We start from the raw sequence: 26,851 nt of genomic DNA, 5'->3' as shown, positions 1-26,851 counted from the left end.
GTGAGTCGCAGCGGGGAGCAGGGGAGAGCGGGCGGGAGAGAGGGAGAGAAAGATCTCCCCTCCGTTCCTCCCCGCTCTCCCCTGCAGCTCCCCACTCCATGCCGGCACCCGAATCTTCAGACCCGAGCACAGCGATACTCGGATAAAGCAAATTACTCGAGCGAGTAGGGCTTTTCCGAGTACGCTCGCTCATCTCTAATCATGATGTTTTAACAAATCTATCAATAAAAGAGAAGATTGTTGTATTTTTTTTCATTTTTCTAATATTTTTTATAATTCTATAGCACGGTTTACATTGTTTTCTAGGAGTTACATGGGGTGCTACATAAACTTCAGAGAGAATTGCAGGAGAAGAGTCAGCATCTAAAAAACATAGAAGAAGAGAAGTGTAATAAGCTACTCACTCAGGAGCACAACATTGAGAGGTTAAAGCAAATTGTATCCCAGAAGGAGCAAATCCTGCAAGTAAGTGCATTTGTCATGAGTACTGTGAGCGGACATGGACATGTACACTATATTTCAGCAAGCCAACATGGTTCCCTAGGAGTATATACTTTTTCAAAGATGTAATTTCTCCATTTTTTGGTGCACTATGTTCCATAGTGTCAGATGTGTGATAGACTCAAACAAAGGGATTATCTTGCTGATGTCATCAATAAGGCGCATCATTTTTCGACATCACAAAAGAGGGAAGGATTATTGGTCCGGAGAGGTCACTCTAATGATGAGGGACTAATTAGGATGATCGGAACATACGATACAGGTGCTTTTAAAGTACGGAAGATCCTTGAACGTTGTTGGGATCAGGATCTACATAAGGTGCTTACACCTAAACCATTCAACACGTAAGGAGTGGAAGAAACCTGAAGGATCATTTGGTACATAGTCATCTTGCACCAAGTGTAGCATCAGGAATGTGATTACGCTCAAGAGAGATCAAGGGGATATTTCAATGTGGTGATTGTAAAGCTTGGATATTTTTCAGTTTATCTGTGTGGGGCCTGGCAAGGTGTAAGAGAATAGGGAACTTATCAACTGCAAGTCCTGGGATGTCGTTTATATGGCTGTTTACCCGTATTCCCTGAATTATATTGGGAAACTGGTACAACAGTTCAGGAGTCATATCTTGGCCCACATTGGCAACATATTACATGAGGAAACAATACACCTGGCGACGCATATGAAGGAATACTATAATAATGATGTATCTCTTCTTCAGTTTCAAGGGATAGAACAATTAAGATCTAATGGCTGGTGTGGGAATATGGACAGAAAGTTATTAAAGAAGCAGGCAGCATGGATTTTTAGGTTGGAGAGTGTCCAATCTAGTGGTCTTAATGATACATTGTCCTTCGCGGCCTTTATCTAACTTTAATTTTCTTGGAGCTTCTATACTATATTTGTATGTGTCCTTTATCTTATCTGAGTATTTTGGGAATGATGGTGTGATGTAGTGGTTGGCTCTGCTGTCTTGGGCTCTTTGCAGCCTGGTCTCGGCCCGGCGCTAAAAAGAAATCGGCTACCCGCTGCGGCTGGGCTTTGGAAGTTCCCCGCTTTGTCATCTCGCTAGTAAGCTTGCTTGACAGGCCTCTCCGGTGTGTTATTCTCTCTGCTACTGTGCTTTTAGAAGCTTTGGAAGGCTATAGCCAAGTGGACCTCAAAGAGATATGTCCGTCTCAACGTGGAGTCAGGCCATGCCCCCCTAGGAGGTCTTTTATGACCTCGATGGAAGGATATTATGTTAAAAAATACATACAAACATAAGTAAAAAAATATTGTAAAATAAAATACAAAACCCCCCAAAAGTATACCACACAGACCAATTTGCCTCAAGACACTACACATTATGAAGTTATGGAGACCAAAACAAAATGGGGAACTCATTTGAATACAGTAGTGTGAATTTGAGGATCTAAAGAATTAAATTACTATAAATAAAAAAATCTATTTTTTTAAAGCTTTTGTACACATTAGCCCTTATAAAATCTATGAAGGGAAAAAATTCTATAAAAAACGTCCGAAAAAACCCTTTTGTCAGGAGCAAACAAAATGCTGCAAAATTATTTCCAGTGTTGAATAAAAAAAAATAAGGGCTGTTCATAAACTACCAAGGGTGCCTAAATCCCTAAAAAGTGTCTGGTTGTTTAGGAGCAAAACAAGTCTGGTCTTTAACTGGTTAAACACAATCTTGCAATAGGAGAAGAATATCTTCTCAAGACAAATACCTGTTAGACAAAACATATGTCAGTGCAGACCCCAGCTAGGAGCCTACAATACATAGATCTCTTATCTAATTACTTTGTTGGCATACCATACCTAGTAGTTGCAGTGGGGTCTATGTAACTCTTTTCGGCTACTTTACATAATTTTCGGTATACTGTATGTATTGATCCTGAGATGGTTGTTCAATCCTTCATGGGACTTCTTCCTTATGTTTTAATATTGAATTTTTATGTAATTCAATAAAGATATACTGGTAATCTGTTTCTTCATTTGAAATTTTCGGCCCTTTTTCTTTTGTATGGGTTCTATATCTTCTGTAGGTTAACAGAACAGTTCTTTCTAATTATAAGGTTTGCTTAATGACTGCAAAAAGAATACATATCAAAACTAGGCGCATGTGACTATAACAAGGGGGCATCCTCTGCATCTAGAGGAAAGAAGGTTTCTACACCAATACAGAAGGGGGTTCTTTACTGTAAGAGCAGTGAGACTGTGGAACTCTCTGCTTGAGGATGTAATGATGGCAAACTCCCTAAAATACTTAGGGAGGAGCCTGGACACCTTTCTTGAGTGTAATATTACATGTTATAGTCACTAGATTACCCCAGAAGGGCTGTTGATTCAAGGATTTATTCTGATTGTCATATTTGGAGTCGGGAAGACCTTTTTTCCGCCTAAAATTAGGTAAAATGGCTTCTACGTCATGTCATTTTTTTGCCTAACATTGGATCATTGTAAGATAGTTGTCTGAACTGGATGGACATATGTGTTTTTCAGCCTTACATACCATGTTATTATAGTATACACTTCCAGACAAGTGTACATTTACAATTAGACCACTTAAAGACTTTGGATCCAAGAGCTCAGGTCTATAAAGTAATAATTGGCAAAATAATTATGGGAAGCACACAATTTATTTAATACTCTTCAGTTTGTTGTGTGATATGCAGCGTTCACATTGCCATGCAGCTAAACAACATTTAAATAGAAAAATTGCTCAGACTTTTCTTTTTTGTTGTCGACCCCATTGGGGACTTGAACTTGTGATTGTTTCATCGCTTATACCATATACTGCAGTACTGTTGAAAAGTGGAATTTTACCTTATTATTGCATTGTGCAGTCCCCAATTTTAGTGAATTTTCTTTTTTCTGCATTTTTTTTATTCTTGTAGGATTACATGGATGCCTTGCATTATCAACAGAGTTTAGAAAAAGTGCCAGAAGGTAATAAACATATGATAGAAAAGCTACGGCTCAGAATCAAAGAGAGAGATGCTGCCTTAGAGGTACGTTACACTGCTGTAAAAATATATATGTGTGTGTGTGTGTATACATGTATATATAATGTCTACTTATCTCCCATACTGGGTACTGTGAAACTTCTATTCATACTCTGAGAATGTTCTAGATTCTATCGCTATACTACCTGAAATGCTACTTACTAATCTGCATGTTGTCAATACTCCTGTGAGAGTGTCATTTTCATGTTTTTATGTAGCATCTGCTACCACAAGTACTATAGGATAATTCAGTCTCCATAGTCTCCATAGGATCACTGTATTAATTTCTGCTGAATACAGACATGAATAAAATGGGGCACATTTACCATTGTTTTGGGGGCTTTCAAATGAGACTTTCTGACATTTTGATTCATCAAAACTGCTTCACAGCGGTATATGGGTGATTAGCTGGTAAGTTTAACCCTTTCCAATCCAATTTTGGATTCAGGGTTTCCTAAAAGGCTTTCTCTTTTTGCTGTTATACAATAGTGCCATCTGCTGGCTAAAGCCAGTGTGTGCACCAGAGAGGCTCCGACAGGGGAGTGGCTGGCAATAGATGGTAAGAATACCCTGTCGGATATCTTCTGACATTGGAGCTGTACAAGCTTCAATCAGAATGTAGAAAGACATCAGACAGTGGATTTGAAAGGGTTAAACATAACATATTTTGATGGTCATGCAAGTTGCATGACCAAGAAATCCAGACTTCAAACCCTTAAAGCCACAGGATGTACGTTTACCTCATGGGCACACAGTACATAGCGCAGGACGTAAACATAAGTCCTCTGTTTAAAGTGTCGTCGTAGTGGCAGTTTTGGTGACACTGTACTGATGGCTACTAACATAGTTATGATGGGAAAGGCACCAAAATTGAGCCCCCAGAAGGCCCTCTATCCCCTTCCTGGGAATTACAGGAAAAATTGTATGGGAATGGGTGCTCCCGCTGCTGGACCAGGTTACCACCTATTCATAGCAGTGTTCTTCTATTCCAGAAAAAACTGTTGCATGTGGCACTGTTAGAGAAAATCAGAAAAATCCCCATAAGTTGCTGCTTGGGCAAGTTCTCATAAAGTGTGAGAGCCGGGCACTATGCAGCGACAAAGTATTGTGTGTCAAGTATAGGGATAAGAGGGATGTCCTCATATTGAGCACAGTACACGGCCATAGCAGTAGACCCTGTCCAGGACGAGATACCAGTACAGAGACCCCCAAGCCAGACTGCGTCCTTGACGACAATAGTGTCTGATCAAGTACTCAGGCTGTACAAAGCCATGCGGAAAACAAGGGTGGAGTATAAACCAACTGGCTGTTCACATCATACATGTGGCGTTGTTTGATGCCTACGAGCTATATCTAAGTGCAGGCCAGAGGAGCACCTTTACTGTAGTCACTAACAAAGCTGATCTGGGTTTACTATAAACAAAAAAGAAAATGTGCCAGCATCAACCAAAACCATTTCAATATGTGCCCTGTAATCTGAGACAATACAAATTTTATATACAAAACAAAAAGGAGGCACCCTATACTTTATTTTCGGGTAAATATACTAATTTCAAAAATGAACAACTAGCAAGTGTAAAAAAAAAATCATGGGAAGCCTGCATAGGATTGCGTTAACAAACGCGATCCTATGCAGACGGACGCGGCAAACAAACCGTGGCATGTCCTATTTCTGTGCAGGGCTCGCAGAACCCCGCACAGAAACGTCACTCACCCGCCGCCGACTCCGGTCTGCGCATCGCTGGCTGCCCGGCAGCCGGCACATTAAAAATCCAGAGCTGCGGGGCGCGGGTGAGTATGCGCTGCTCTCTGCAAGTGCTCGAGTCGGGTCCCGCGGCGAGAATTCTCGCAGCCGGATCCGACCCGGCCGTCTGCAGGCGGCCTAAGGCAGTAAAACCACCACATGCGTAAAATCATTAAAAAGTGTCTGGTCCTTTTAGGACCGAAACGCCGTAGTCCTTAAGAAGTTAATTGAGGCCTAAATTCCACCTGTATGGATGGGCACTTTTTATGTACTTACTATGACTTGCACTTTACTGGATTTTATGCCACGTCTGCACATGTATGAATGCAATATAATATTGTGTGACTGAAGGAATACAGAATTATTCTTCTATCTTTGTTTTAAAAAAAAAAAACACAGACCGCAGTCGATGATAAGTTCTCTGCTCTAGAGGAGAAAGAAAAAGAGGTGCAGCGCCTAAAGATGATTATCCGGGAGCGAGAACGCGACCTGGAGAGGCTGAGTAATGTTCTTTCCGGGAATGAGGAGACCATAAACGTATGATCTTTTGGTTTGTTTTCAATGCCTTTGTTCCCTGGTAGAAGGAATCAGAGTAATCTTGTCCATATTATTATTATTACAAGATCTTCACTTTTCTAGATATTTTTTTTACAAAAATTATGAAAAGTATTTAAAACGTTTTTGTTATAATTTTTATGAACTTTGGGAAATAGTTTGTGATAATTTAGTCTGAAATAGCGGAATAGTACAGGGCAATAGGCCGCACAGATGTTTACATTTACTTGACGATAGGCTTGAATATACGCAGTACCTAAAGAAAAGTATACATGTATTCTAACTTTCATTTAACATTAAAACTTTCTGCTTTGTCCCTTAAAACCATGAGTAGCACCATGCTATATAGACTGTGTAGTGGTAGAACCATATCCTACTGTAGTATATTCTTTCTACTGTGCAAAACAGATCTTGTTTAAATGAATTTCCTTATGTGCCATCTCTAGTGTTAGGTTTACTTTTACTGCACCTCTGCGTAATACATAAGTTAGAAGCCCCAATGGATCCACAATAAAGTCAATCCATTTGGCTCTCTCTAATAAGAAGTCGGTCAAAGCAGTCTTGGCTTCATTATAAACTAAAGTCAAGATGCTACCATTAACAGAGCCCAAGTGTAACTTAAAGAGACTCTGTCACCATCTTTTTAGAGCCCTCGCAGACAACACAGTAAGGTAGTAGTTGACACACAAACTACAGTGATATGTCTGCTGTGGAGATCTGTGCAGTAGTTTTGAAGAAACTTACATGTTATTAGAAGCAGCCAGACACAGAACTAGTCCTGCATATTCATGAGCTGCAGCTAGCCACACCCACCTGGCCTCTAGTCAATGATTGAGAGTTCTTTAATTATGCACAATAATAGGCAGACAGCAGCCAATCAATGGCTGGAGGCTGCAGTGGATTAGCTGGCCTGCAGCTCATAAATATCCAAGGGCGCCTCCACACGGGCGGAAATCCCGCGGCGGGATTTCCGCCACTGAAAGCCTGCATAGAATAGCGTTAACAAATGCAATCGTATGCAGACGGCCGCGGTTTGGCCGCGCGAAATCTCGCACGGCAAACAAACCGTGGTATGTCCTATTTCTGTGCACAGAAACGTCACCGGCCGCCGACTCCGGTCTGCGCATGCGTCGGCTGCCCGGCAACCGGCACATGAAAGTGCCGGGGCCGCCAGGCGCGGGTGAGTACATTCTCGTCCCTGCAGGCACTCGGGTCGGGTCCCGCAGCAAGAATCCTCGCCGCCGGATTTGACCTGCTCATTTGCAGGCGGCCTAAGTAGGATCCTACTGCACACTGAGGGACAGTCACGCTGAAACTTATTTCTGTGTATGGATTCTGGTTGTGCTTCATGTGGCGCAGAGTGTTAAGGTAGCAAAAATTCAGTCCCCAGCTCTTGCTCACATCCTGAAGATTGCGGATTCAATTGGTCGCTTGATTCAGGTAGCCGGCTCAAGGTTGACTCCGCCTTCCATCCTTCCGAGGTCGGTAAAATGAGTACCCAGCTTGCTGAAAGGTAAAAAGATGACTGAGGAAGGCAATGGCAAACCACCCCGTAAAAACAGTCTACCAAGAATATGTCACGATGTGACGTCCCCCTAGGAGTCTGTCGCAACTCTGTGCTTGCACCAGGGGACTTTACCTTACGGTAAGTAGCCCTCTATTCATGTGTTGCTACTAATAGTCTAGTTTTTTAAAAACTACCTCACAGATCCACACAGCAAACCTATCACTGTAATACGTATGGCAGACACTACCTTACTGCCCTAAGAGAGGGGTGCAAAAAAAAAGTAACATAGTCTGGTAAAAGGGAGCATGTCAGGAAGTTTAACCTTCGTAAAGCATTTGTAGCACTATATCAATCATGTAAAAGCTTTCTGAATGTGTATCTATTACTGCCCGTTATCACTTGATACCTGTAGAAAAGACTTTTTTACAACTCCCACACCATATGCTAATTACATCTCAGTGGTCTATTCGGCATATAACCAGACCATTCCAGCCACCATGACTCTTCTGTGTAACCCAGACCCTCTTCCTTTGATCATTGCGGATGATGTCCCCTATGTTATCCGTAGGCCAGTGCAATGGTCCAGAAGTCGGTGTGGGAGAGGTGCATACACAGAAGAGTCTGAACTTTCGTGGGCAGACTCATTGGCATATGGCAAGGGCACAAGAGTTTTTAGAAACTGCTTTTCTACAAGTATGTAGTGTTAATAGGCAGTAATAGATATAGCACAATATCAATCCTATAGATAGCCTTCTAAATGTATAAGTGCCTTTAGCAAAGGAAAACCTTCTATGTGGCTTCAGTACAAACCGTTCCTAGATGTAGCTGGCAATCCTCCAGGCTGATGGCCTCAATAAAAGAGACAGATTTCTTATTACGGCTTCTTGGATATCTTGTATTGGCACAATAGCTCCACTGTGAGTTGGGGGATTGCAATTCAGAAAAGGGTATAGAAGCCAATAATCAGTTCCTCTTCGTACTGTAATGGAGTTGCAGTTTATACTTGGGATCGCCTCTAATTTCTGTTCAGTATGCATGTATTGGGAGCTAAACTGAATTGTCCATGTGCCCTTAACAAGTCAGACAGATTGCATGCATTTTAGAGTTTGGACAACCTGGTAAAGGCCAAAGACATGGAACTGGAACAGATATCAGCTGCTTACAAAAATCTTCAGTGGTTAAAACAGGAAACTGAGGAGAAGTACAGATGTTCACTGAATGAGAGAGAATCCATTATACTTCATCTGCAGAAAAACCTTCAGGAAAGGAACAAAGAAATTGAGGTGAGTACATAACTGTAGCTAAAGAAAGCTGTTTAGAATTTCATCACAGATATATTTTTGGTGCATTTTTTGTTTTGGTCCTGTTGAAAATTGTGGGTTTTTTAAAGTGTTTTTTTTTGGGTGGCTCTTTTTTTCTGCCAGACATTTTTTAAGCGTTTTTTGGGGGTATTTTTTTCTTAGAGGCCGTTATGGAAAAATATATATTAAAAAAAAACCACCATATCTAGAGCATGCTACATTTTGAAAAAAATTCCATTAAGGCTGCCTGTCCACGTCCGGGACGGAACATTGCTAGCAATATTCTGCCACGGGGAAGGAGAAGGGGGGAGCACTACAAGGTCTCTGCGATGAGCCTATCTAAATGATAGGCTCACTGCAGAGAATCGTTTCATGCCGCAATTTGAATTACGCGAGCGGAGAATTGCTATGATTCTCCGCTAGTGGCCATCGGGCTGCGCTTTCCATAGTTCTCCTATGGAAAGCGTGTCATGCGCGAGATCCGCGTGCGATTTAGCGTCGTGGATCTCACAATGACGCCTCAACATTTTTGGAAAAAAAATTGACTGAAAAACACCAGGAATAACCCTGCAACAAAAGCAAGTGTTATTTTCTGAAAACGCATAAATGGCTTGTATATTCAGCTAAACAATGTGCATGTGACTGGTCAGTCATCACATTCGGGGCTATTGGAGCTAACGAGACGGCACGGTGTCAAGAATGTTCCCTTTAAATTACTTAAACAATTATCTTGGGCTATATTCCATTTATAAACGGACACCTTGATATACTGCCAGATCCATCAGACAGACACCAACAGCACCTAATGACCTTTACTGGAAATAAGAGGGTCTGTCTGGTTTCTGTCTTGATGCCTGAGGTGTTGAAGGGAAGAATAGCGCTGCACTATTCTTCATGTAAATGGAACCTCTGAGGGTAATGTCAACATCGCCTTAGAAACAGAGAGGAACTGAAGCATGAAGGAAAGTTAACTTGTAAATTTTGGGACATGCTGCAATCGCACAAAAATGTACTTCTGTTTTCATTTTCACAAAACTCCTGATGATCACCCAGCTCCTGTCACACAGTTCTAATAGAGGAGACCGCAGCTCATCCTCCTGACTGTATACTTATGGTCTGCAGCTTATTTAAGTGCATATAGGTCCATTTTTCACAAGGGGTTAGGTATTATATTGATGGACAATTTATGCACTGGTACTTAATGCATGACCTATAGACTCATGATTTGTTAATACATGGCTAATAAAACTTATTTTTGATTATATTGAAATTATGCATTTTGCTTGTTTTTTGCATTTTTTTTTTGTGCAGTCAGTTATAATTGGGCTTACATTTGACTCCCTTTAAGATTTGCTAAATGCCTTTTGTATGTAGCTATGGTCAAATGTTCTGCTAAGTATATAGATCTTATTATAATCCATAGTACATGTAATAGGTGATGATATCATTCAGTCAATATGTTTTTCTTTTTGTGTAGATTAAGTTTAAACACGTATTTATACGTATTCGATATGAGTACCTTGGGCATCTAATAACAAGACTTTTAAAGGGGTTTTGTCACTACAGCAAAATGTTTTCTAATGGCGGGGCCTGGTGTAAAATAAAAAAAAAAGACTATACTTCTATCTCTTCTGTCTCCCAGGACAGCTAGTGCGGCTCTGGCGCTAGTTACCAGTGTGTACATGCAGGAAAAAAGTCAAGTGAACGCTGCAGTCAATTGGGCTGCAGTGTCATTGTACCAAATGCCGGGCATCGTGGATGTGAGCACTGATGCAGAAATTAGGCCTCTGATTGGCCGCATAGGTCACCTGATTTCTGTTGAATGTAGACACCAGGAGCTGGGGCTGTGGGAGCCAATCAGCTGTGTCCCAAGGGGGCAGAAGCGAGGAAAGTCTAATTTTTTTTTTGCACCAGGCACAGCCATTAATTTATTTTTCCTTTTAATACACACTTGTCAAGCAACAGCTTAAATATGAACTATTGTTAGATAATAGGTAATGTAATATATTTATTGTACATATCGTACTTTAGGAGTTCAGGACGTGTTTTCTTGGGAAGTCCGACTTGTGTAGTGGAGATATGATTGAAGAGCTTAAAGTGTGTCTTCAGAGGAAAGAGAAGATGTTGCAAGATGCTGTCTTTGCAAGGAACCAACAGGCTGAAGAGCACATGAGAGAGGTCATGGACCTCCTAGCAATGGTGAGCAAGAAATGCACCAACTTGATGGCAATAATCGTCCCATTATGTCTAAATGCATAAATAAATGTTTACTATTTGTTTACTTTTCGTTTGTTGCTGAGTTTCAACCAGCATAATAACCATCATAATAACCACCAGGAACCAACTCCTCTCATGCCGTGCCCACTGGTACAGGTTACCCCTGGAGCGTCATGAGCACAGGTTCTGTGATACTACTTTCACATTGTCTAGTGCCCTCAGCATACAGACTTAAGATGTTAAAAAATTAATAAAATTAATTCTTTAACCTCTTAAGGACCAAGCGCTGTAAATGTGCAGCACTTGGTCCTGGGCTTTAATCCCTCCCGAAATACAGCGCGGGATTAAAGCCTCTGCTCCTGCAATCAAGCTGGAGCCGGTCGGGTTGTCAGCTGTTCGTGGCAGCTGAGAACCCGGAGAAGGGAGAAGTGTTTTTTAATCACTTCTGCCTTCTCCTTTCCCTGGTTCATAGCGCTATTACTAAGAAGTGAAAGTGGAAGTCTTTCTTTCAATCCGCGATTCAGCAGTCTCGTGACCGCCAGGATCTCCTGGCACAGCAGAGCTGCAAGGTCCCAGCAGACCCTGATCAGCTCTATTGTCACTACAGCGGATGTTTTCCCTTGTAACTGTGGCTCCCATGGATGCCCCAACTACAGTGAGAAAAGTGTCAAATTAAAAAAAAACATTTGAATGACTCCAAGAGGTCTTATATGACGTTCTAGGTGACATAGATAGTAAAGAAAAAAAGATACAGGAATAAGTAAAAAAATAAATAAATAAAAGAATGAAATAAAAATATATAAATAAAAAGAAAATACCTAAAGTCAACGCCAAGCAAAACCGTCGCCGTATGCGCCCTGTAATCCAAAACCATACATCTTATATATCAAAACGTCCGAAACAAAATGAGGAACCCCTTCCCATACTTTGTTTTAGCGTAAATATACTAATTTAAAAAAGAAACTATAAATGTACTTTTTTTTTTTAGCTTTTTACCCCCAATAAAACTGAAAAACGGTAAAAAAAATTCAGTGAAATAGATATCAAAAAAATAGTCCGTTACATTACAGAAAAAAAAACGCAGCAAAAGTAATTTGGGCAGCTGAAGAAAAAAAATAGGGCAGTAAAACCACCACAGGTAAAATCCCTAAAAAGTGTCTAGCCCTTAAGGTACAAAACAGTCTGGTCCTTAAGGGGTTAAAGAAAGATTGGTTAGAAGATCAAAACTATAGAGACCCTTCTAGCCACATGCACATGGCAGAGCTTGGATCACAAGGCCTGTGAAACTACAGCATGGGGGATTCTGTATAGATTTCTGTGGGAGAGGGGGGGACCTGTACAGAGCTGTAATATATTCCGGTGATACGCCACCAATGTCTGTGCTGAGATCCCCTTAATGTGTTATGTTACTTAGCAGTGATTTTCCTTTGCATTTGTAGATCTCTTCAGAAAAGATGGATCAGACTTCAGTCTGTCAAAACTGTTTACTAAAAGAACAGAATACTGGAGTTAATCCGTCTGCGGACAATTTGTCCAACTTCATTCATCTTCAAAAGCTTGTGCAAGAAAAAGAGAAAATAATTCAGGTATTTGTTCTTTAATGGTTTCACAGTTGCAAAAACATGATAAATCAGAGTCTATCCATTTATAAAGTTGTGTGATCAATATAAAACTAGTAACAGAAGAGATGTGAACGTCAGCAAAGAAACGTGACATATTGGCTTGAGCGAAGCTCATTTCACATCCATTTAACTGAACACAACTACTTTCCATGAATTCAATAATCTTAAAGGGAATCTGTCAGCATCTTTTTGCAGCCTTCGCTCAGAGCATCATGAGGTAGTGCTTGTCACATGGATTACAATTCAAAGTTACGATCCGCGCCACCATGAAATGAATAATGAAAGTAACTCACCTGGTGCCTTGCGGGGTTCCCCTAGACCATTAGATCCTAAGGGAGCAACCCGCCGGCACCTGTGATCCAGGTATGCCCGTAGTGTATGAAGAGACTTCGGAAATCCTTCGGTGAGGAAGGAGAGCCGCCAGGAAAAAAGCAAACCCCAAAGGGAGAAATTCCCCTCAATGGGTAAAATAAACAAACTTCAAAGATAAAAAATGCTCTTTCCGCGCTCCTGCTGGAGCTCCTCTTGAAACCAAAATAAACTGTCGTAGCAGACAGTGTTAATGTGCATGAATCATGGGTTTATTTCCAAAAATAAAATTGCACGCAAGTGTATGTCTTGCAGCAAAAGGTATTACAACGCGTTTCAGCGTTCTATAAACGCCTTTGTCAAGTATAGAAAACAATTAAAGTACAGCATTTAAATAACAAGTTTTACCTTTCTGGAGGTTGGAGTTCCGGGTGCTTGGCGCGCACCACCGTACCGTGTCGCTCTGGCGCGGTATCTATGTGTCATAACTGTGTAACGGAGAGGGTGTTACGGCGCAAGCTTACGCTAATACTGAACGAAAACTCCGTAATCATAGAGAGGAAGGCACGTAAAAAGCGTACCTCCCAATCTCATGAAAAAACGGAGGAAATCCAACCTCCAGAATGAAAACCACAAAGGAAAAACCTAATTAAATCTAAACCAGTGGGTGGAGGACATTAGAGTAGGAATATAAGAAGAAATATAATACTCAAACAACCAATTATATAGAGATATTATAAATAAATATTATAAATAATTAAAAATTATGTTGTGCATAATGTGGATAATAAATAAATTCATCACAGAAAAATGGATGGAAGCAACGCCTGAAAAAAGGGGGCCCAATGCCAAAAAATTACACATACAATAAAAACACCTTATCATAAGGGGAGGGGAAGATAAATACCTAAAAATGCAATATATAATGCAGTATAAAAGCGTATATAACGGTAATGGTGGAAAAAAAGGGATGGATGTTAAATATCAAAATTTCTCTAAAACTTCGTTCAAACCAAACGGAGTTAGGGTATTCAATCTAAAAATCCAAAACATCTCTCTCGTCCTTAGATGTGCAAACGAGAGAGTGTGGATATGCTCTACCGGTGTTACTTTCATATCCTTAGGATTTTTATTGTGTTTTTCCAAAAAGTGGCGCGAAACGCTGTGTTTAGAGTAACCCGTTAATATATTGAATCTATGTTGATTCACCCTTATATTTAAGGAATTAGTAGTACGTCCTATGTACTGCAGTCCACATGGGCATTCGATCAGATATATTATAAATTTGGAACAGCAATTTAAAAATTGATTGATTTTTATGTATTTCTGTTCTTTGGGGCAATAAACTGATTTTCTTCCCTGTGTAATGTTATCACAACATTTGCATTTTTTCTTACCGCAGCAATAAACTCCTGTTATCATAGGTTTATTGACTGTTTCTTTAACAAATTTTTTGTGTGGGTTAGATGGAGCCAATAAATTTTGTATTGTTTTATTCCTACGGTAAATCACCTTGGGATTATCTTGTATTTCTTTATTTAGAATCGAGTCTTTTAGCAGGATATTCCAATTGTTCCTTATTATTTTTTCAATCTTAGTCGATTGGCAATTGTATTTAGTGATGAATAACACATTTTTCTCTGCATCTAATATTCCTGTTTTATGGGACATTGTAATTGGGTTGGTGGACTCATTGAGTACCTTTGTATATGCCGCATCAATTAAATTAGCGGGGTAACCTTTTTGTTTAAAACGGTCTTTTAAAATCTGTGCTTGTGAGGAATATGTTTCAATTGATGAACAATTCCCACGGATTCTTTTAAATTGTCCGTATGGAATGTTCGTCTTCCATTCTTTCTTATGGCAGCTAGAGAATTTTAAAAAACTATTGCAATCGGTTTTTTTAAAATGGGTACTGGTCTCTATACGACCTTTATCTGAGGATATCACTAAGTCCAAAAATACTACCTCAGTTTTACTCAAACTATGTTCGAATCTCAAGTTGAAGGGATTGTTATTTATTCCCAAAGTAAATCTTTTGAGGTCATCCATTTCACATTCCCAAATCAATAGGATGTCGTCAATAAAACGTCTAAAAAATACAATTCTTGGGTCATTAAAAATAATCCGTTCGAAAAATCCCATAAAAAGATTGGCGTAACTAGGGGCGAATTTCGTGCCCATCGCCGTACCATTAGTTTGTAAATAAAAAATCCCATTGTATGTGAAATAATTATTTTTTAAAATGAAATTTATGGCATCAATTAAAAATTTTTTTTGTTTTAATGGCATTAAAGGGTCCATGTTCAAATAGTGTGAGATCGCTTCTGTTCCCAATTCATGTTGAATATTTGTGTACAGGGAACAAACATCTAGAGTGCACCACACATAGGTGTCCTTCCACGTAAAATCGCTTAAAAGGGTTAAAATGTGTCCTGTGTCTTTAACATAAGAGGGTACGTGCACTACATATCTTTGCAGATGCTTATCTATGTATTCAGATAAAGGACTGGTCACTGAATTGATCCCTGAAATAATAGGTCGCCCAGGTGGCGTTTCGCTATTTTTATGAACCTTTGGCAGGAAGTAAAAATACGGAATTTCAGGATTCCTATTGCAGATAAATTTAAATTCTTCCTGTGAAAGGCAATTATTCTCAAGGGCTTCTGTTGCTAAAGCTAGCAAAGCTCCTAATACTTTCTTTGTCGGGTCTGAGCTCAATTTTTTATAGTAATTGTCGTCGCTCAAGATTCTAAGGGATTCCTCATTATAATATTCAGTATCCATAATTACCGTACCTCCACCCTTGTCTGCTTTCTTTATGATGATGGATTTATCATCAGACAAATTTTTTATGGTAATAAATTCATTATGGCTCATATTAGACTTATTGAAGTGTTTCATATTGCACATAGCTGAAAAATCTTTTAACACATTTTGATAAAACAAAAAAAAAAAAAAAATAAGATCGAATCACTAAATGAAGTAGTTAGTAATTTGGAAGCCAGAGAAATTGGTATTTTTAATATATCGCAGCATCTCCTTCTACGTAAAGAAGCAGAGGTTCTGGCTAAAGGACTCACGTTTTGTCCGTCTAAAAAAGCGAACATTTATGATTTGTTTGTTGATTTAAACTCTTTAGTAAGAAAACTCACACTAAAAAGATATTTTACGATCCAGAAGAATAATTATGTAGCAAATAAGGGAAAAGAGGAAGTATTTGTTCTTGATGATCCCATCACAACGGGATTAAAACCAAAAAGCCTGTTTTTCCCTGTAGAAAATAAAGGCAAACACATCGAGATGTTTTATCAAAATGTGTTAAAAGATTTTTCAGCTATGTGCAATATGAAACACTTCAATAAGTCTAATATGAGCCATAATGAATTTATTACCATAAAAAATTTGTCTGATGATAAATCCATCATCATAAAGAAAGCAGACAAGGGTGGAGGTACGGTAATTATGGATACTGAATATTATAATGAGGAATCCCTTAGAATCTTGAGCGACGACAATTACTATAAAAAATTGAGCTCAGACCCGACAAAGAAAGTATTAGGAGCTTTGCTAGCTTTAGCAACAGAAGCCCTTGAGAATAATTGCCTTTCACAGGAAGAATTTAAATTTATCTGCAATAGGAATCCTGAAATTCCGTATTTTTACTTCCTGCCAAAGGTTCATAAAAATAGCGAAACGCCACCTGGGCGACCTATTATTTCAGGGATCAATTCAGTGACCAGTCCTTTATCTGAATACATAGATAATCATCTGCAAAGATATGTAGTGCACGTACCCTCTTATGTTAAAGACACAGGACACATTTTAACCCTTTTAAGCGATTTTACGTGGAAGGACACCTATGTGTGGTGCACTCTAGATGTTTGTTCCCTGTACACAAATATTCGACATGAATTGGGAACAGAAGCGATCTCACACTATTTGAACATGGACCCTTTAATGCCATTAAAACAAAAAAAATTTTAATTGATGCCATAAATTTCATTTTAAAAAATAATTATTTCACATACAATGGGATTTTTTATTTACAAACTAATGGTACGGCGATGGGCACGAAATTCGCCCCTAGTTACGCCAATCTTTTTATGGGATTTTTCGAACGGATTATTTTTAATGACCCAAGAATTGTATTTTTTAGACGTTTTATTGACGACATCCTATTGATTTGGGAAGGTGAAATGGATGACCTCAAAAGATTTACTTTGGGAATAAATAACAATCCCTTCAACTTGAGATTCGAACATAGTTTGAGTAAAACTGAGGTAGTATTTTTGGACTTAGTGATATCCTCAGATAAAGGTCGTATAGAGACCAGTACCCATTTTAAAAAAACCGATTGCAATAGTTTTTTAAAATTCTCTAGCTGCCATAAGAAAGAATGGAAGACGAACATTCCATACGGACAATTTAAAAGAATCCGTGGGAATTGTTCATCAATTGAAACATATTCCTCACAAGCACAGATTTTAAAAGACCGTTTTAAACAAAAAGGTTACCCCGCTAATTTAATTGATGCGGCATATACAAAGGTACTCAATGAGTCCACCAACCCAATTACAATGTCCCATAAAACAGGAATATTAGATGCAGAGAAAAATGTGTTATTCATCACTAAATACAATTGCCAATCGACTAAGATTGAAAAAATAATAAGGAACAATTGGAATATCCTGCTAAAAGACTCGATTCTAAATAAAGAAATACAAGATAATCCCAAGGTGATTTACCGTAGGAATAAAACAATACAAAATTTATTGGCTCCATCTAACCCACACAAAAAATTTGTTAAAGAAACAGTCAATAAACCTATGATAACAGGAGTTTATTGCTGCGGTAAGAAAAAATGCAAATGTTGTGATAACATTACACAGGGAAGAAAATCAGTTTATTGCCCCAAAGAACAGAAATACATAAAAATCAATCAATTTTTAAATTGCTGTTCCAAATTTATAATATATCTGATCGAATGCCCATGTGGACTGCAGTACATAGGACGTACTACTAATTCCTTAAATATAAGGGTGAATCAACATAGATTCAATATATTAACGGGTTACTCTAAACACAGCGTTTCGCGCCACTTTTTGGAAAAACACAATAAAAATCCTAAGGATATGAAAGTAACACCGGTAGAGCATATCCACACTCTCTCGTTTGCACATCTAAGGACGAGAGAGATGTTTTGGATTTTTAGATTGAATACCCTAACTCCGTTTGGTTTGAACGAAGTTTTAGAGAAATTTTGATATTTAACATCCATCCCTTTTTTTCCACCATTACCGTTATATACGCTTTTATACTGCATTATATATTGCATTTTTAGGTATTTATCTTCCCCTCCCCTTATGATAAGGTGTTTTTATTGTATGTGTAATTTTTTGGCATTGGGCCCCCTTTTTTCAGGCGTTGCTTCCATCCATTTTTCTGTGATGAATTTATTTATTATCCACATTATGCACAACATAATTTTTAATTATTTATAATATTTATTTATAATATCTCTATATAATTGGTTGTTTGAGTATTATATTTCTTCTTATATTCCTACTCTAATGTCCTCCACCCACTGGTTTAGATTTAATTAGGTTTTTCCTTTGTGGTTTTCATTCTGGAGGTTGGATTTCCTCCGTTTTTTCATGAGATTGGGAGGTACGCTTTTTACGTGCCTTCCTCTCTATGATTACGGAGTTTTCGTTCAGTATTAGCGTAAGCTTGCGCCGTAACACCCTCTCCGTTACACAGTTATGACACATAGATACCGCGCCAGAGCGACACGGTACGGTGGTGCGCGCCAAGCACCCGGAACTCCAACCTCCAGAAAGGTAAAACTTGTTATTTAAATGCTGTACTTTAATTGTTTTCTATACTTGACAAAGGCGTTTATAGAACGCTGAAACGCGTTGTAATACCTTTTGCTGCAAGACATACACTTGCGTGCAATTTTATTTTTGGAAATAAACCCATGATTCATGCACATTAACACTGTCTGCTACGACAGTTTATTTTGGTTTCAAGAGGAGCTCCAGCAGGAGCGCGGAAAGAGCATTTTTTATCTTTGAAGTTCACATGGATTACAGTGATATGTCTGCTGTGTAGATCTGTGCAGTAGTTTTGGAGAAACTTGCATTTAATTGCACCCTGACACAGGACTAGTTCTGCATATTCATGAGCTGCAGCCTAGCCACTCCCCACCCGCCCTCTAGCCAATGATTGGCAGCTCTCTCTGTGTGCAGTAATAAAGCAGAGAGCTGTCAATCATTGGCTGAAGGCCTGGGTGGGTGTAGCTAGCTTGCAGCTCTTGAATAGCCAGGACTACTTTTAAGGAAACCCCCATTGCACTTTGCTGCTATTGATAAAAAGCAAGTTTCTCGAACACTACTGTACCGATCCTCACAGCAGACAAATCAGTATGACTGTCACTATCATATGCTGCTCACAGAGAGGAGCAAAAAGTGATGTTTCAGAGATATCTTTTTTTACAGTCTCCAATTTTTAATCTCTAAACATTTGTATTTACATTTTAAAGGCGTTAACACAAAGTTACTCGGTTCAGCCTATGGCCATCAGCATGAAATCTGAAGATATGGATGCCAAGGGTAAATCTCTTTTTTCTGATCCACTTCTTTCAATGTTTACAATAAAAGATTTTTGCCCAATTTATACCACTTGCATTGGAAACATTGATAATCCTTTGAGTAGTAGTATGGAAGGCTCTTGAAGTCTCTCTTGCAGTTGTTTGCTAATATATCTCAAACCTCGTGTATACAATTTGATAATATATCCCAAACCTCATGTATACAGTATTAAGAAATTCTACAATAATTCCACGGGTCCTACCAAAAGTATATCCTGCATACTTCTTAAGTGGGATGACTGGAACTAGTGGCAGTGGCTGGGGACTCATTTTACTGAGAAGGATGGAAGACTGAGTCAACCTTGAGCCAGCTGCCTATACCACTAAAGTGTACAAAATTGATGACTGGAACTAGTGGCAGGCCTAGGCGAGTAGGATTTACATACTACTTCACTTACAATTCGTTTTAGATTTTAAGCATTCGATGTTTAGACAAAAAAAGAAATGCAGGTGTCTGAATACTTGGAGGTATCCTTCACTATTAAGCTGGTTTCAAAGAAAAAGAATAGATGATAAATATTTTAGGTCGAAAATGGCTTTAAAAGAGTTTTCCGACTTTATAAGGGACTTTTCACACAGGACGGAATTACTTTGTAGGACACAGCCAAATCTTGACTTCCATACCAAAATCCATACCATGCGGAATTCCATGTGGAATTCTATACCAAAATCCACAGGTCTCACTGCAGGTTTTGATGTGGAATTGCAGGCAGGTTTTTGGCCATTTTCAATTCCGCATCAAAATTGGTGGGTAGCCTGCGGGTTTTGGTGCAGAATTTACTGCTGCTTGCGGTGCGCTTTGTGTCCCGCCCTTCGAGTTTGCTTCTTAATTGAGACGTGGAGACCTTATGCTCCTTTTACACGGGACAACAGTCGTCTAAACGACTACACGAGCGCTGATGTCACCCCTAAGGTGAAGCGGGGAGCACTTATACGGAATGAGAAGCCAGCGATAGTCTTTATGCTGACTGAAAGTCATTGATAACAGCAAGTGAACGAACAAAGAGCAATTTTATTTTTTTTTGTATTTGCACGACACGATTATTGCTCTAATTTGTTTGTGTGATTGACTTTTGAGCAATAATTGTTACGTGTAAATGACCCATTAGACCAGGAGTGGGGCTGGGGGAATGAGCCATCGTGCTTATTGGTTTGTATTAGAGCAGAGAAGAGGGGAAAGGAGAGAAAGAGGCATTCACATACATGGTGAAGGAACTAATGGAGAGTTATCTGCTGCTGTTTATTCACATATAATTGGCTCAATCTTACTGCACGCTCCTACATGATGATGTCTGTGGGTGTAAAGGCCCGTTTACATGCAACGATTATCGTTTAGAATTAGTTAAAACGAGCGAAAGTGAGCGATAATCGTTCAGTGTGAAGTGAAAATATCGCTCACTTGTCATTCGCGGTTGTTTAAGTTGACTTTTCTGTCAGCTTAAAAAACCTCGTTAGCACTCGCTGGCTTGTCGTTCCGTTTAGATGCATCAAGCTCAGCGCTTCTGACAGGAGGTGAAGCGCTGAGCAAGAAGCAGACAAGAAGCCAGCGAGCGTCCGGCAAGTCTTTCTGTTTGATTGCCCTGCACGAGCGCTAACAACCTTAGCGGTGACGTCAGCGTTCATGCAGTTGTCTAAATGACTGTCGACCCATGTAAAAGGGCCTTTGCAGACAAGGATCTGTAGGTCTCTCTGCTCCAGCACACACAGCACAGTAGCAGGCTGCAATCCTAAAAGGGTTGAGAATCCATTGTACACCTTGCAGAGGAAAAGGGGGGCAAATAGAGGATACAAGTTCTATAATGACAAGACATAATGTTATTCCTCATGTACACACAACGGCTTTTTCTTAAAGGTTAGCTACACTTTAAAGCATACCTGAGTCTTCACAACATTTTCAGAAGCTGTAGATTTCATTTTTATTGGAAATACAAACATGCTTATCAAATAAACATCATGTATTTTATTATGTTTTTTCATAAAGATGAAGAAAATGAAAATAATGAAACCCTGAAGAGCGATCTCACTAAAGCCAAAGAAGATTTAAAACTTGTCTTGAGGAAAATGAGAGAATATCAGGTAAGAATTTTCTGTTGAATCGGCTTATTGGATTTTTAAGGAATTATATAAGAAAACAGATCTAAAAAAAGTCAAAGAACAAAGCACAACCCAAGGAAAGTATGGATTTACAAGTATCACATAAAAACTCACAGTCCCATCTAAAGTCAGAATATTAGGTGATAATTTAACATGTTAATCCCAGACTTATTTGGAGTCTGAGCGTGTAGCTTGTCAGGAGGTTTGATCGTTGGGAGTCTGGGTACTGATTTCCCTGTGATCCCTGGAAAAAAAGGGCAGAAGTGTCCCTTCAACTATGACTGGCTGGGGCTTCGTTCACACAAGCGCTGTTTTTGCACATTGGAGGCGTGCAAAGTAAGCACTTCTATTAGAACCAATGGTTTCCTATAGAAGTGTTCACATGAAGGAATTTTAGTCGTGCTAAATCCTCACACCTAACAAAGATAGGACATGCGACTGCAAAGCTCGCATCTAAGGGCTCCCACCCACTGGCGTTTTTTTCTCCACTGCACTGCGAGAGTAAGTGAAAACTCTCGCAGAGCAGTGTGAGAAAATCGCTGGGATATCGCTGCAACATCGCCAGTCTTTTCAATGGGGCCAGCGGCACCAGCGCTAGCCCCATTGAAAAGATATGGAGAATGCTGCGACATCGCCAGTCTTTTCAATGGGGCCAGCGGCAGCAGCGCTAGCCCCATTGAAAAGATATGGAGAATGCCGCGGACTTCTACTACAGCTGTGACAGCTGTGGCAGAAGTCCACGGCATGATATCCCATTGCTTTCAATGGGATCGGCACTGCTGCCGATCCCATTGAAAGCAGTGGTTTTTGACAAGCCCCGCAGAATGATTATCGGAGAAGGGCTTGAAATATAAGCCCTTCCCTGATAACCATCAAAAAATGGTTAAAAAAATAATAAAAAAGTTACTCACCTCTCTTGCTGTCAGCCGCGTCCTCCTGCTGGCTCCCCGACACTGCTACTGAGCTCTTTCAGCAGACAGGGATTTAAAAATCCCCGCCTCCTGAAAGGGTTCTGCGGATTGGCTGATGGCTCAGCCAATAGCAGCTAGTGCTTAGCTATTGGCTGAGCGCTCAGCCAATGGCAGATAGCTCTTAGCTATTCATTCATGAATAGCAATATCTTACCTATTCATGAATGAATAGCTAAGAGCTATCTGTCATTGGCTGAGCGCTCAGCCAATAGCTAAGCAGTAGCTGCTATTGGCTGAGCCCTCAGCCAATCTGCACAGCCCTTTCAGTAGGCGGGGATTTTTAAATCTCCGTCTGCTGAAAGTGCTGGACAGCAGTGCCGAGCAGCCAGCAGGAGGATGCGGCTGACAGCAGGAGAGGTGAGTAACTTTTTAATTATCTTTTTAACCACTTTTTGATGATTATCGGGGAAGGGCTTATATTTCAAGCCCTTCTCCGATAATCATTCTGCGGGGCTTGTCAGAAACCACTGCTTTCAATGGGATCGGCAGCAGTGCCAATCCCATTGAAAGCAATGGGATAGCATGCCACGGACTTCTGCCCCAGCTGGGGCAGAAGTCTGCGGCATTCTCCATATCTTTTCAATAGGGCTAGCGCTGCTGCCGCTGGCCCCATTGAAAAGACTGGCGATGTCGCAGCGATATCCCAGCGATTTTTGGGTATCTGCCTGCATTTTTCTCGCACTGCGATGCGAGACTTTAACTTTAGAATTGCATCGCAGTGGAGAAAAAAACGCTAGTGGGTGGGAGCCCTAAGGTCCGTGGTGCGTGAAAAGATAGGACCTGACCTATCTTTGGTCCGTGCTCTCCATAGACTCCTATGGGAGCTGGATAACCCGCACCTCTGATCATATGGATGCACAATTTCACAACTAATTAAAATAGCTGGAAATCACTCGTTCACGCCATCTTTAGTGCAGTATAGCCGCAATCTTTTCACGCGCTTATACTGCACTAAAACAGCACTCGTCTGAATGAGGCCTCAGGCCTCATGTCCACGGGCCTGCACGGTTTCCCCATGCAGAATCCTGCAGCGGATTCCACGCGGCCCGCAGACTTAAGGCCAGAAAATACAGTATACTCACCTGTCCGGACGCTGTGGGCTCTCCTCCGTGCAGGCTGGATCTTCTTTCTTCTGCCCAGCGGATATCCTCGGGACGCCGGCAGCGTGCCGTCTTTTTAAAATTTTTCTCTAAACTCCTGCTTTCCTGCTGTTCCGCGGCACTGACACAGTGTCAGCTGCGTCTGTGTCGCGGGGCGGATGGCTTCCATAGACTTCAATAGAAGCCGTGGAAGTCATCGATGCAGGAAAACCACACAAAATGGAGCATGCTGCAGGCGGTTTCCTGCGCATGTGATCCGCGCACGGGGGGAAAATGACATCCACAGGTATTTAATTACCTGCAGGTGCCCAATTATTCCCTATGGGCGCGGATTGCACAGTTTTGGTAATTCTATTTTCCCTGTGGACATTGGGCCTAAAAGGGGTTTTCCAGGCAGCACTTGTTGGCACAGTCAGGGTTGTAGTGAAAGTCGCTGCTCCGACCTCTGCGTAGTGACTGGCGCTCGTAATTGCAGGCACAGCTTTCATTGAAATCAATCACCAGAGAGAAAATAGCCTGATCTGAAATGGCAATTCAACTTTTCTAACAGATATCTGCCATTGGTTGGCATTTATCACCCTCATTTGTGTCAAGAAAAAGTGCCGGCGGCCGGCATATAATGGTCTAATGCCACTCTAGCATGTAGCTACCTTTCAGTATGGGAGCAGTCCTGGAGCTGAAATTGTTGCATCAAGTACAGTGATGAAAGTGAACATGAGAGCGCAGGAAATTAGTATTTCAGCTGAGAAGCTGTCAAACATTTAAAAAAAATTTTTTCTGAACAGCTTGAAGTTTCTGCCCTCCAATCTATTATTATGAAACAGAATGAGCAGCTGCGTGAACAAGCTGCGGACATTGATACTCTCACAAGAAACATTCAGATTAAAGAAGAATTAATAAAGGTAATTTATGATTTATCATAGTTATATGCCTTGAAAAGTTAAAATTCTGGGTAACTTTATTGATGAATTACCTAAGTAGATAAACCTTCTGCAATGTAAAGCCTGGTTTAGACACAACGAGTGATAATTGTTGTGTGCTTCATAGCGCAAGGTGATCGCTCAAACGTTATTTCGCGCCGTGTGAAAGCATCCTTACGCTTGGTTCACACAGGTCGGATTTGCCATGGAATTTCGCTGTGGCAGATCCGCCTGCGGACGCTAATTCCGGGATTGGCCAGCCATGTGGACGAGATTTGTCAAAAACCTCATCCACACGGGGCGGACAATCCGTCGCGGCCAAGCCGGCATTAGCCATCACTGCGGTGCGGATTCCTGAGACAAAGCATGTCAATTCTTTTCTTTTCGTTGTGGCTTCGCTCCTCTCTATGGGAGAGCCGGCTGCAACGAAAAAGCATGCGGTGAAGCGCTCCAAAACCCGCAGCTTAGTGCCGAGGGTTTTGAAGCAGCGTTTATCCCGCGGAAATCTCGCGGTTTTTCGCTGCGGAAAAAATGCAAGATTTCCGCAGTAAAACCGTCCTGTGGGACCCCAGCATTAACCCCTTGAGTGGCACGCCCGGAAATTTTCCAGGACGAGCTCCACTGCTCATAGTGACATAGCCCGGAAGATTTCCGGGCTATGTATCACTATGGGACCTGCAGAGCACAATGCCACAAGATGTGACAGTGTGCTCTGCCTGCACAGACCCACACAGAGTAGTGCAAGGGCTTTGAAAAACCAGCAGAAGATATTGCCGATATGTCGGCAACCTTCTGCTTTGTTTACAGGTTGCCATAGAGACCATCGGCTTGTCAGAAGCAAGCCGATGGTCTCTGTGGCAGGGAGAGCTTGGTGCTTGGCTGTCAGAGGACACCTAGGTACCAGCTCTTACAGCAGAGATCAGAGAAAACCTCCGATCTCTGCTGTGTTAACCCTTTACATGCTGCAGTCTATGTGACTGCAGCATGTAAAGGGCTGTCACTGCAGCATGTAAAGGGCTGTCACCATCGGACCCCTGCAATGTGATCAGGGGTCCTGATGGGTCCCTGTGGAAGTCCCCTAAAGGGACAAAAAAAAATAAAAATAAAAAAAAAAAAGGTAAAAAATTATAAAAACACTTGTCTCCCTTTACTTTGTAAAAAATCAAAAATACAATCACACATGTGGTATACATGCATCGTAATGACCCAGAGAAGGAAGTTAATACATTATTTAACCCCTTAATGACATGGCCCCTTTTTTTTTTTTTTCCCCATTTCTTTTTTTCCTCCCCCCTGTTTAAAAAAATCACAACTTGTCCCGCAAAAAACAAGCCCTTATATGGCCATGTCAATGGAAAAATGAAAAAGTTATGGCTCTTGAGACGCAACTGCAAAATTAGTTGAAATTCAATGATTAGACCATTTTAAAAAACCTGCCCTGGTGGGCACGACAGGGTGGTAGGAAACCCGCCACTCAAGGGGTTAAAGTTATGGTAAAGAAGTGCATTAATGTTTAAAACTGGTTATTTTTCGACTCAGGATCTGCAAGTCAAGCTGGTTGATCCAGAAGACATACCAACTGTGGAACTTTTAGCCCAGCAGATTTTTACTTTAAAGGAGAATTTAGCGTCGTTGAACACGGCCAGCCAGGGTCATTTAAGACATACTCAGAAGGTATTTGGAAGAGGGATTTATGTATTTGGGGAAAAATGTTAAAGAATTTAAAACATCTATGCTCATCTGTCAAGATAACGGTACAGTAAAAATTCATTATTCTGACAATTATGAGACATGAGATGCTGTTTATACAATTTTCTGAATTTTTGTTTGGTCGAAAAAGTATATAATGTTTCTAAATGTTTTTTACACTGACAAAGATAGATAACTCCCCAAAGTAGATGTTTACGCCATTTCAGATGTTGAGTATCTAGAATGAACATTTCATTTGCACTAACTCTCATAGTGATGAATGGGAGTTCCAGAAACAGCAAAGCACAGCACACTTCACTGTTTCTCTAATCCAGGTCACCACATGCAGACAAGTATTCCCATCTGGAGGAGCGGTACGGGGCGGAGCTAATTCCTGAAACTTAGCCCCACCCCCGTTCCGCCTCCTCTCATTGCAAATAGCGCAGAGGGGCGGAGAGGAGGCAGAGAGGGGGCGGGAGCTCAGAGCACTGATCCCAGCTCTTCCAGCCTCCTCCCCCTGCAGGGAGAGACGCCGTATATCGGCCGGCGTGAATACCCGGCTGATATACGGTCATCTGAATGCACCCTAACAGAGAAGCTTATAGGATTTTCATACTAACTAGTTTTACAGCACAGAGACTCAACCAAAGACAAGATCTGATAC

At 40.7% G+C, this 26,851-nt stretch overlaps 1 protein-coding gene across 3 annotated transcripts in view; it reads left to right on the top strand.

Moving 5' to 3' along the window:
- Positions 1–26,851, top strand: part of PDE4DIP (phosphodiesterase 4D interacting protein) — a 144,765-nt gene that overhangs the window by 52,076 nt on the left and 65,838 nt on the right. For all 3 annotated transcript variants that reach the window (XM_066597053.1, XM_066597052.1, XM_066597051.1), the window contains 10 exons: positions 307–465; positions 3,396–3,509; positions 5,647–5,784; positions 8,413–8,592; positions 10,642–10,809; positions 12,267–12,413; positions 19,306–19,375; positions 21,395–21,489; positions 24,364–24,480; positions 26,038–26,172. In XM_066597053.1, the coding sequence (XP_066453150.1) occupies positions 307–465; positions 3,396–3,509; positions 5,647–5,784; positions 8,413–8,592; positions 10,642–10,809; positions 12,267–12,413; positions 19,306–19,375; positions 21,395–21,489; positions 24,364–24,480; positions 26,038–26,172 (1,323 nt within the window). The remainder of the gene's footprint in view (positions 1–306; positions 466–3,395; positions 3,510–5,646; positions 5,785–8,412; positions 8,593–10,641; positions 10,810–12,266; positions 12,414–19,305; positions 19,376–21,394; positions 21,490–24,363; positions 24,481–26,037; positions 26,173–26,851) is intronic.

The sequence above is a fragment of the Eleutherodactylus coqui genome, chromosome 3 (genome assembly GCF_035609145.1).
Source record: "Eleutherodactylus coqui strain aEleCoq1 chromosome 3, aEleCoq1.hap1, whole genome shotgun sequence".
NCBI classification, from domain to species: domain Eukaryota; kingdom Metazoa; phylum Chordata; class Amphibia; order Anura; family Eleutherodactylidae; genus Eleutherodactylus; species Eleutherodactylus coqui.
This window is presented reverse-complemented; position numbering and strand designations above follow the sequence as displayed.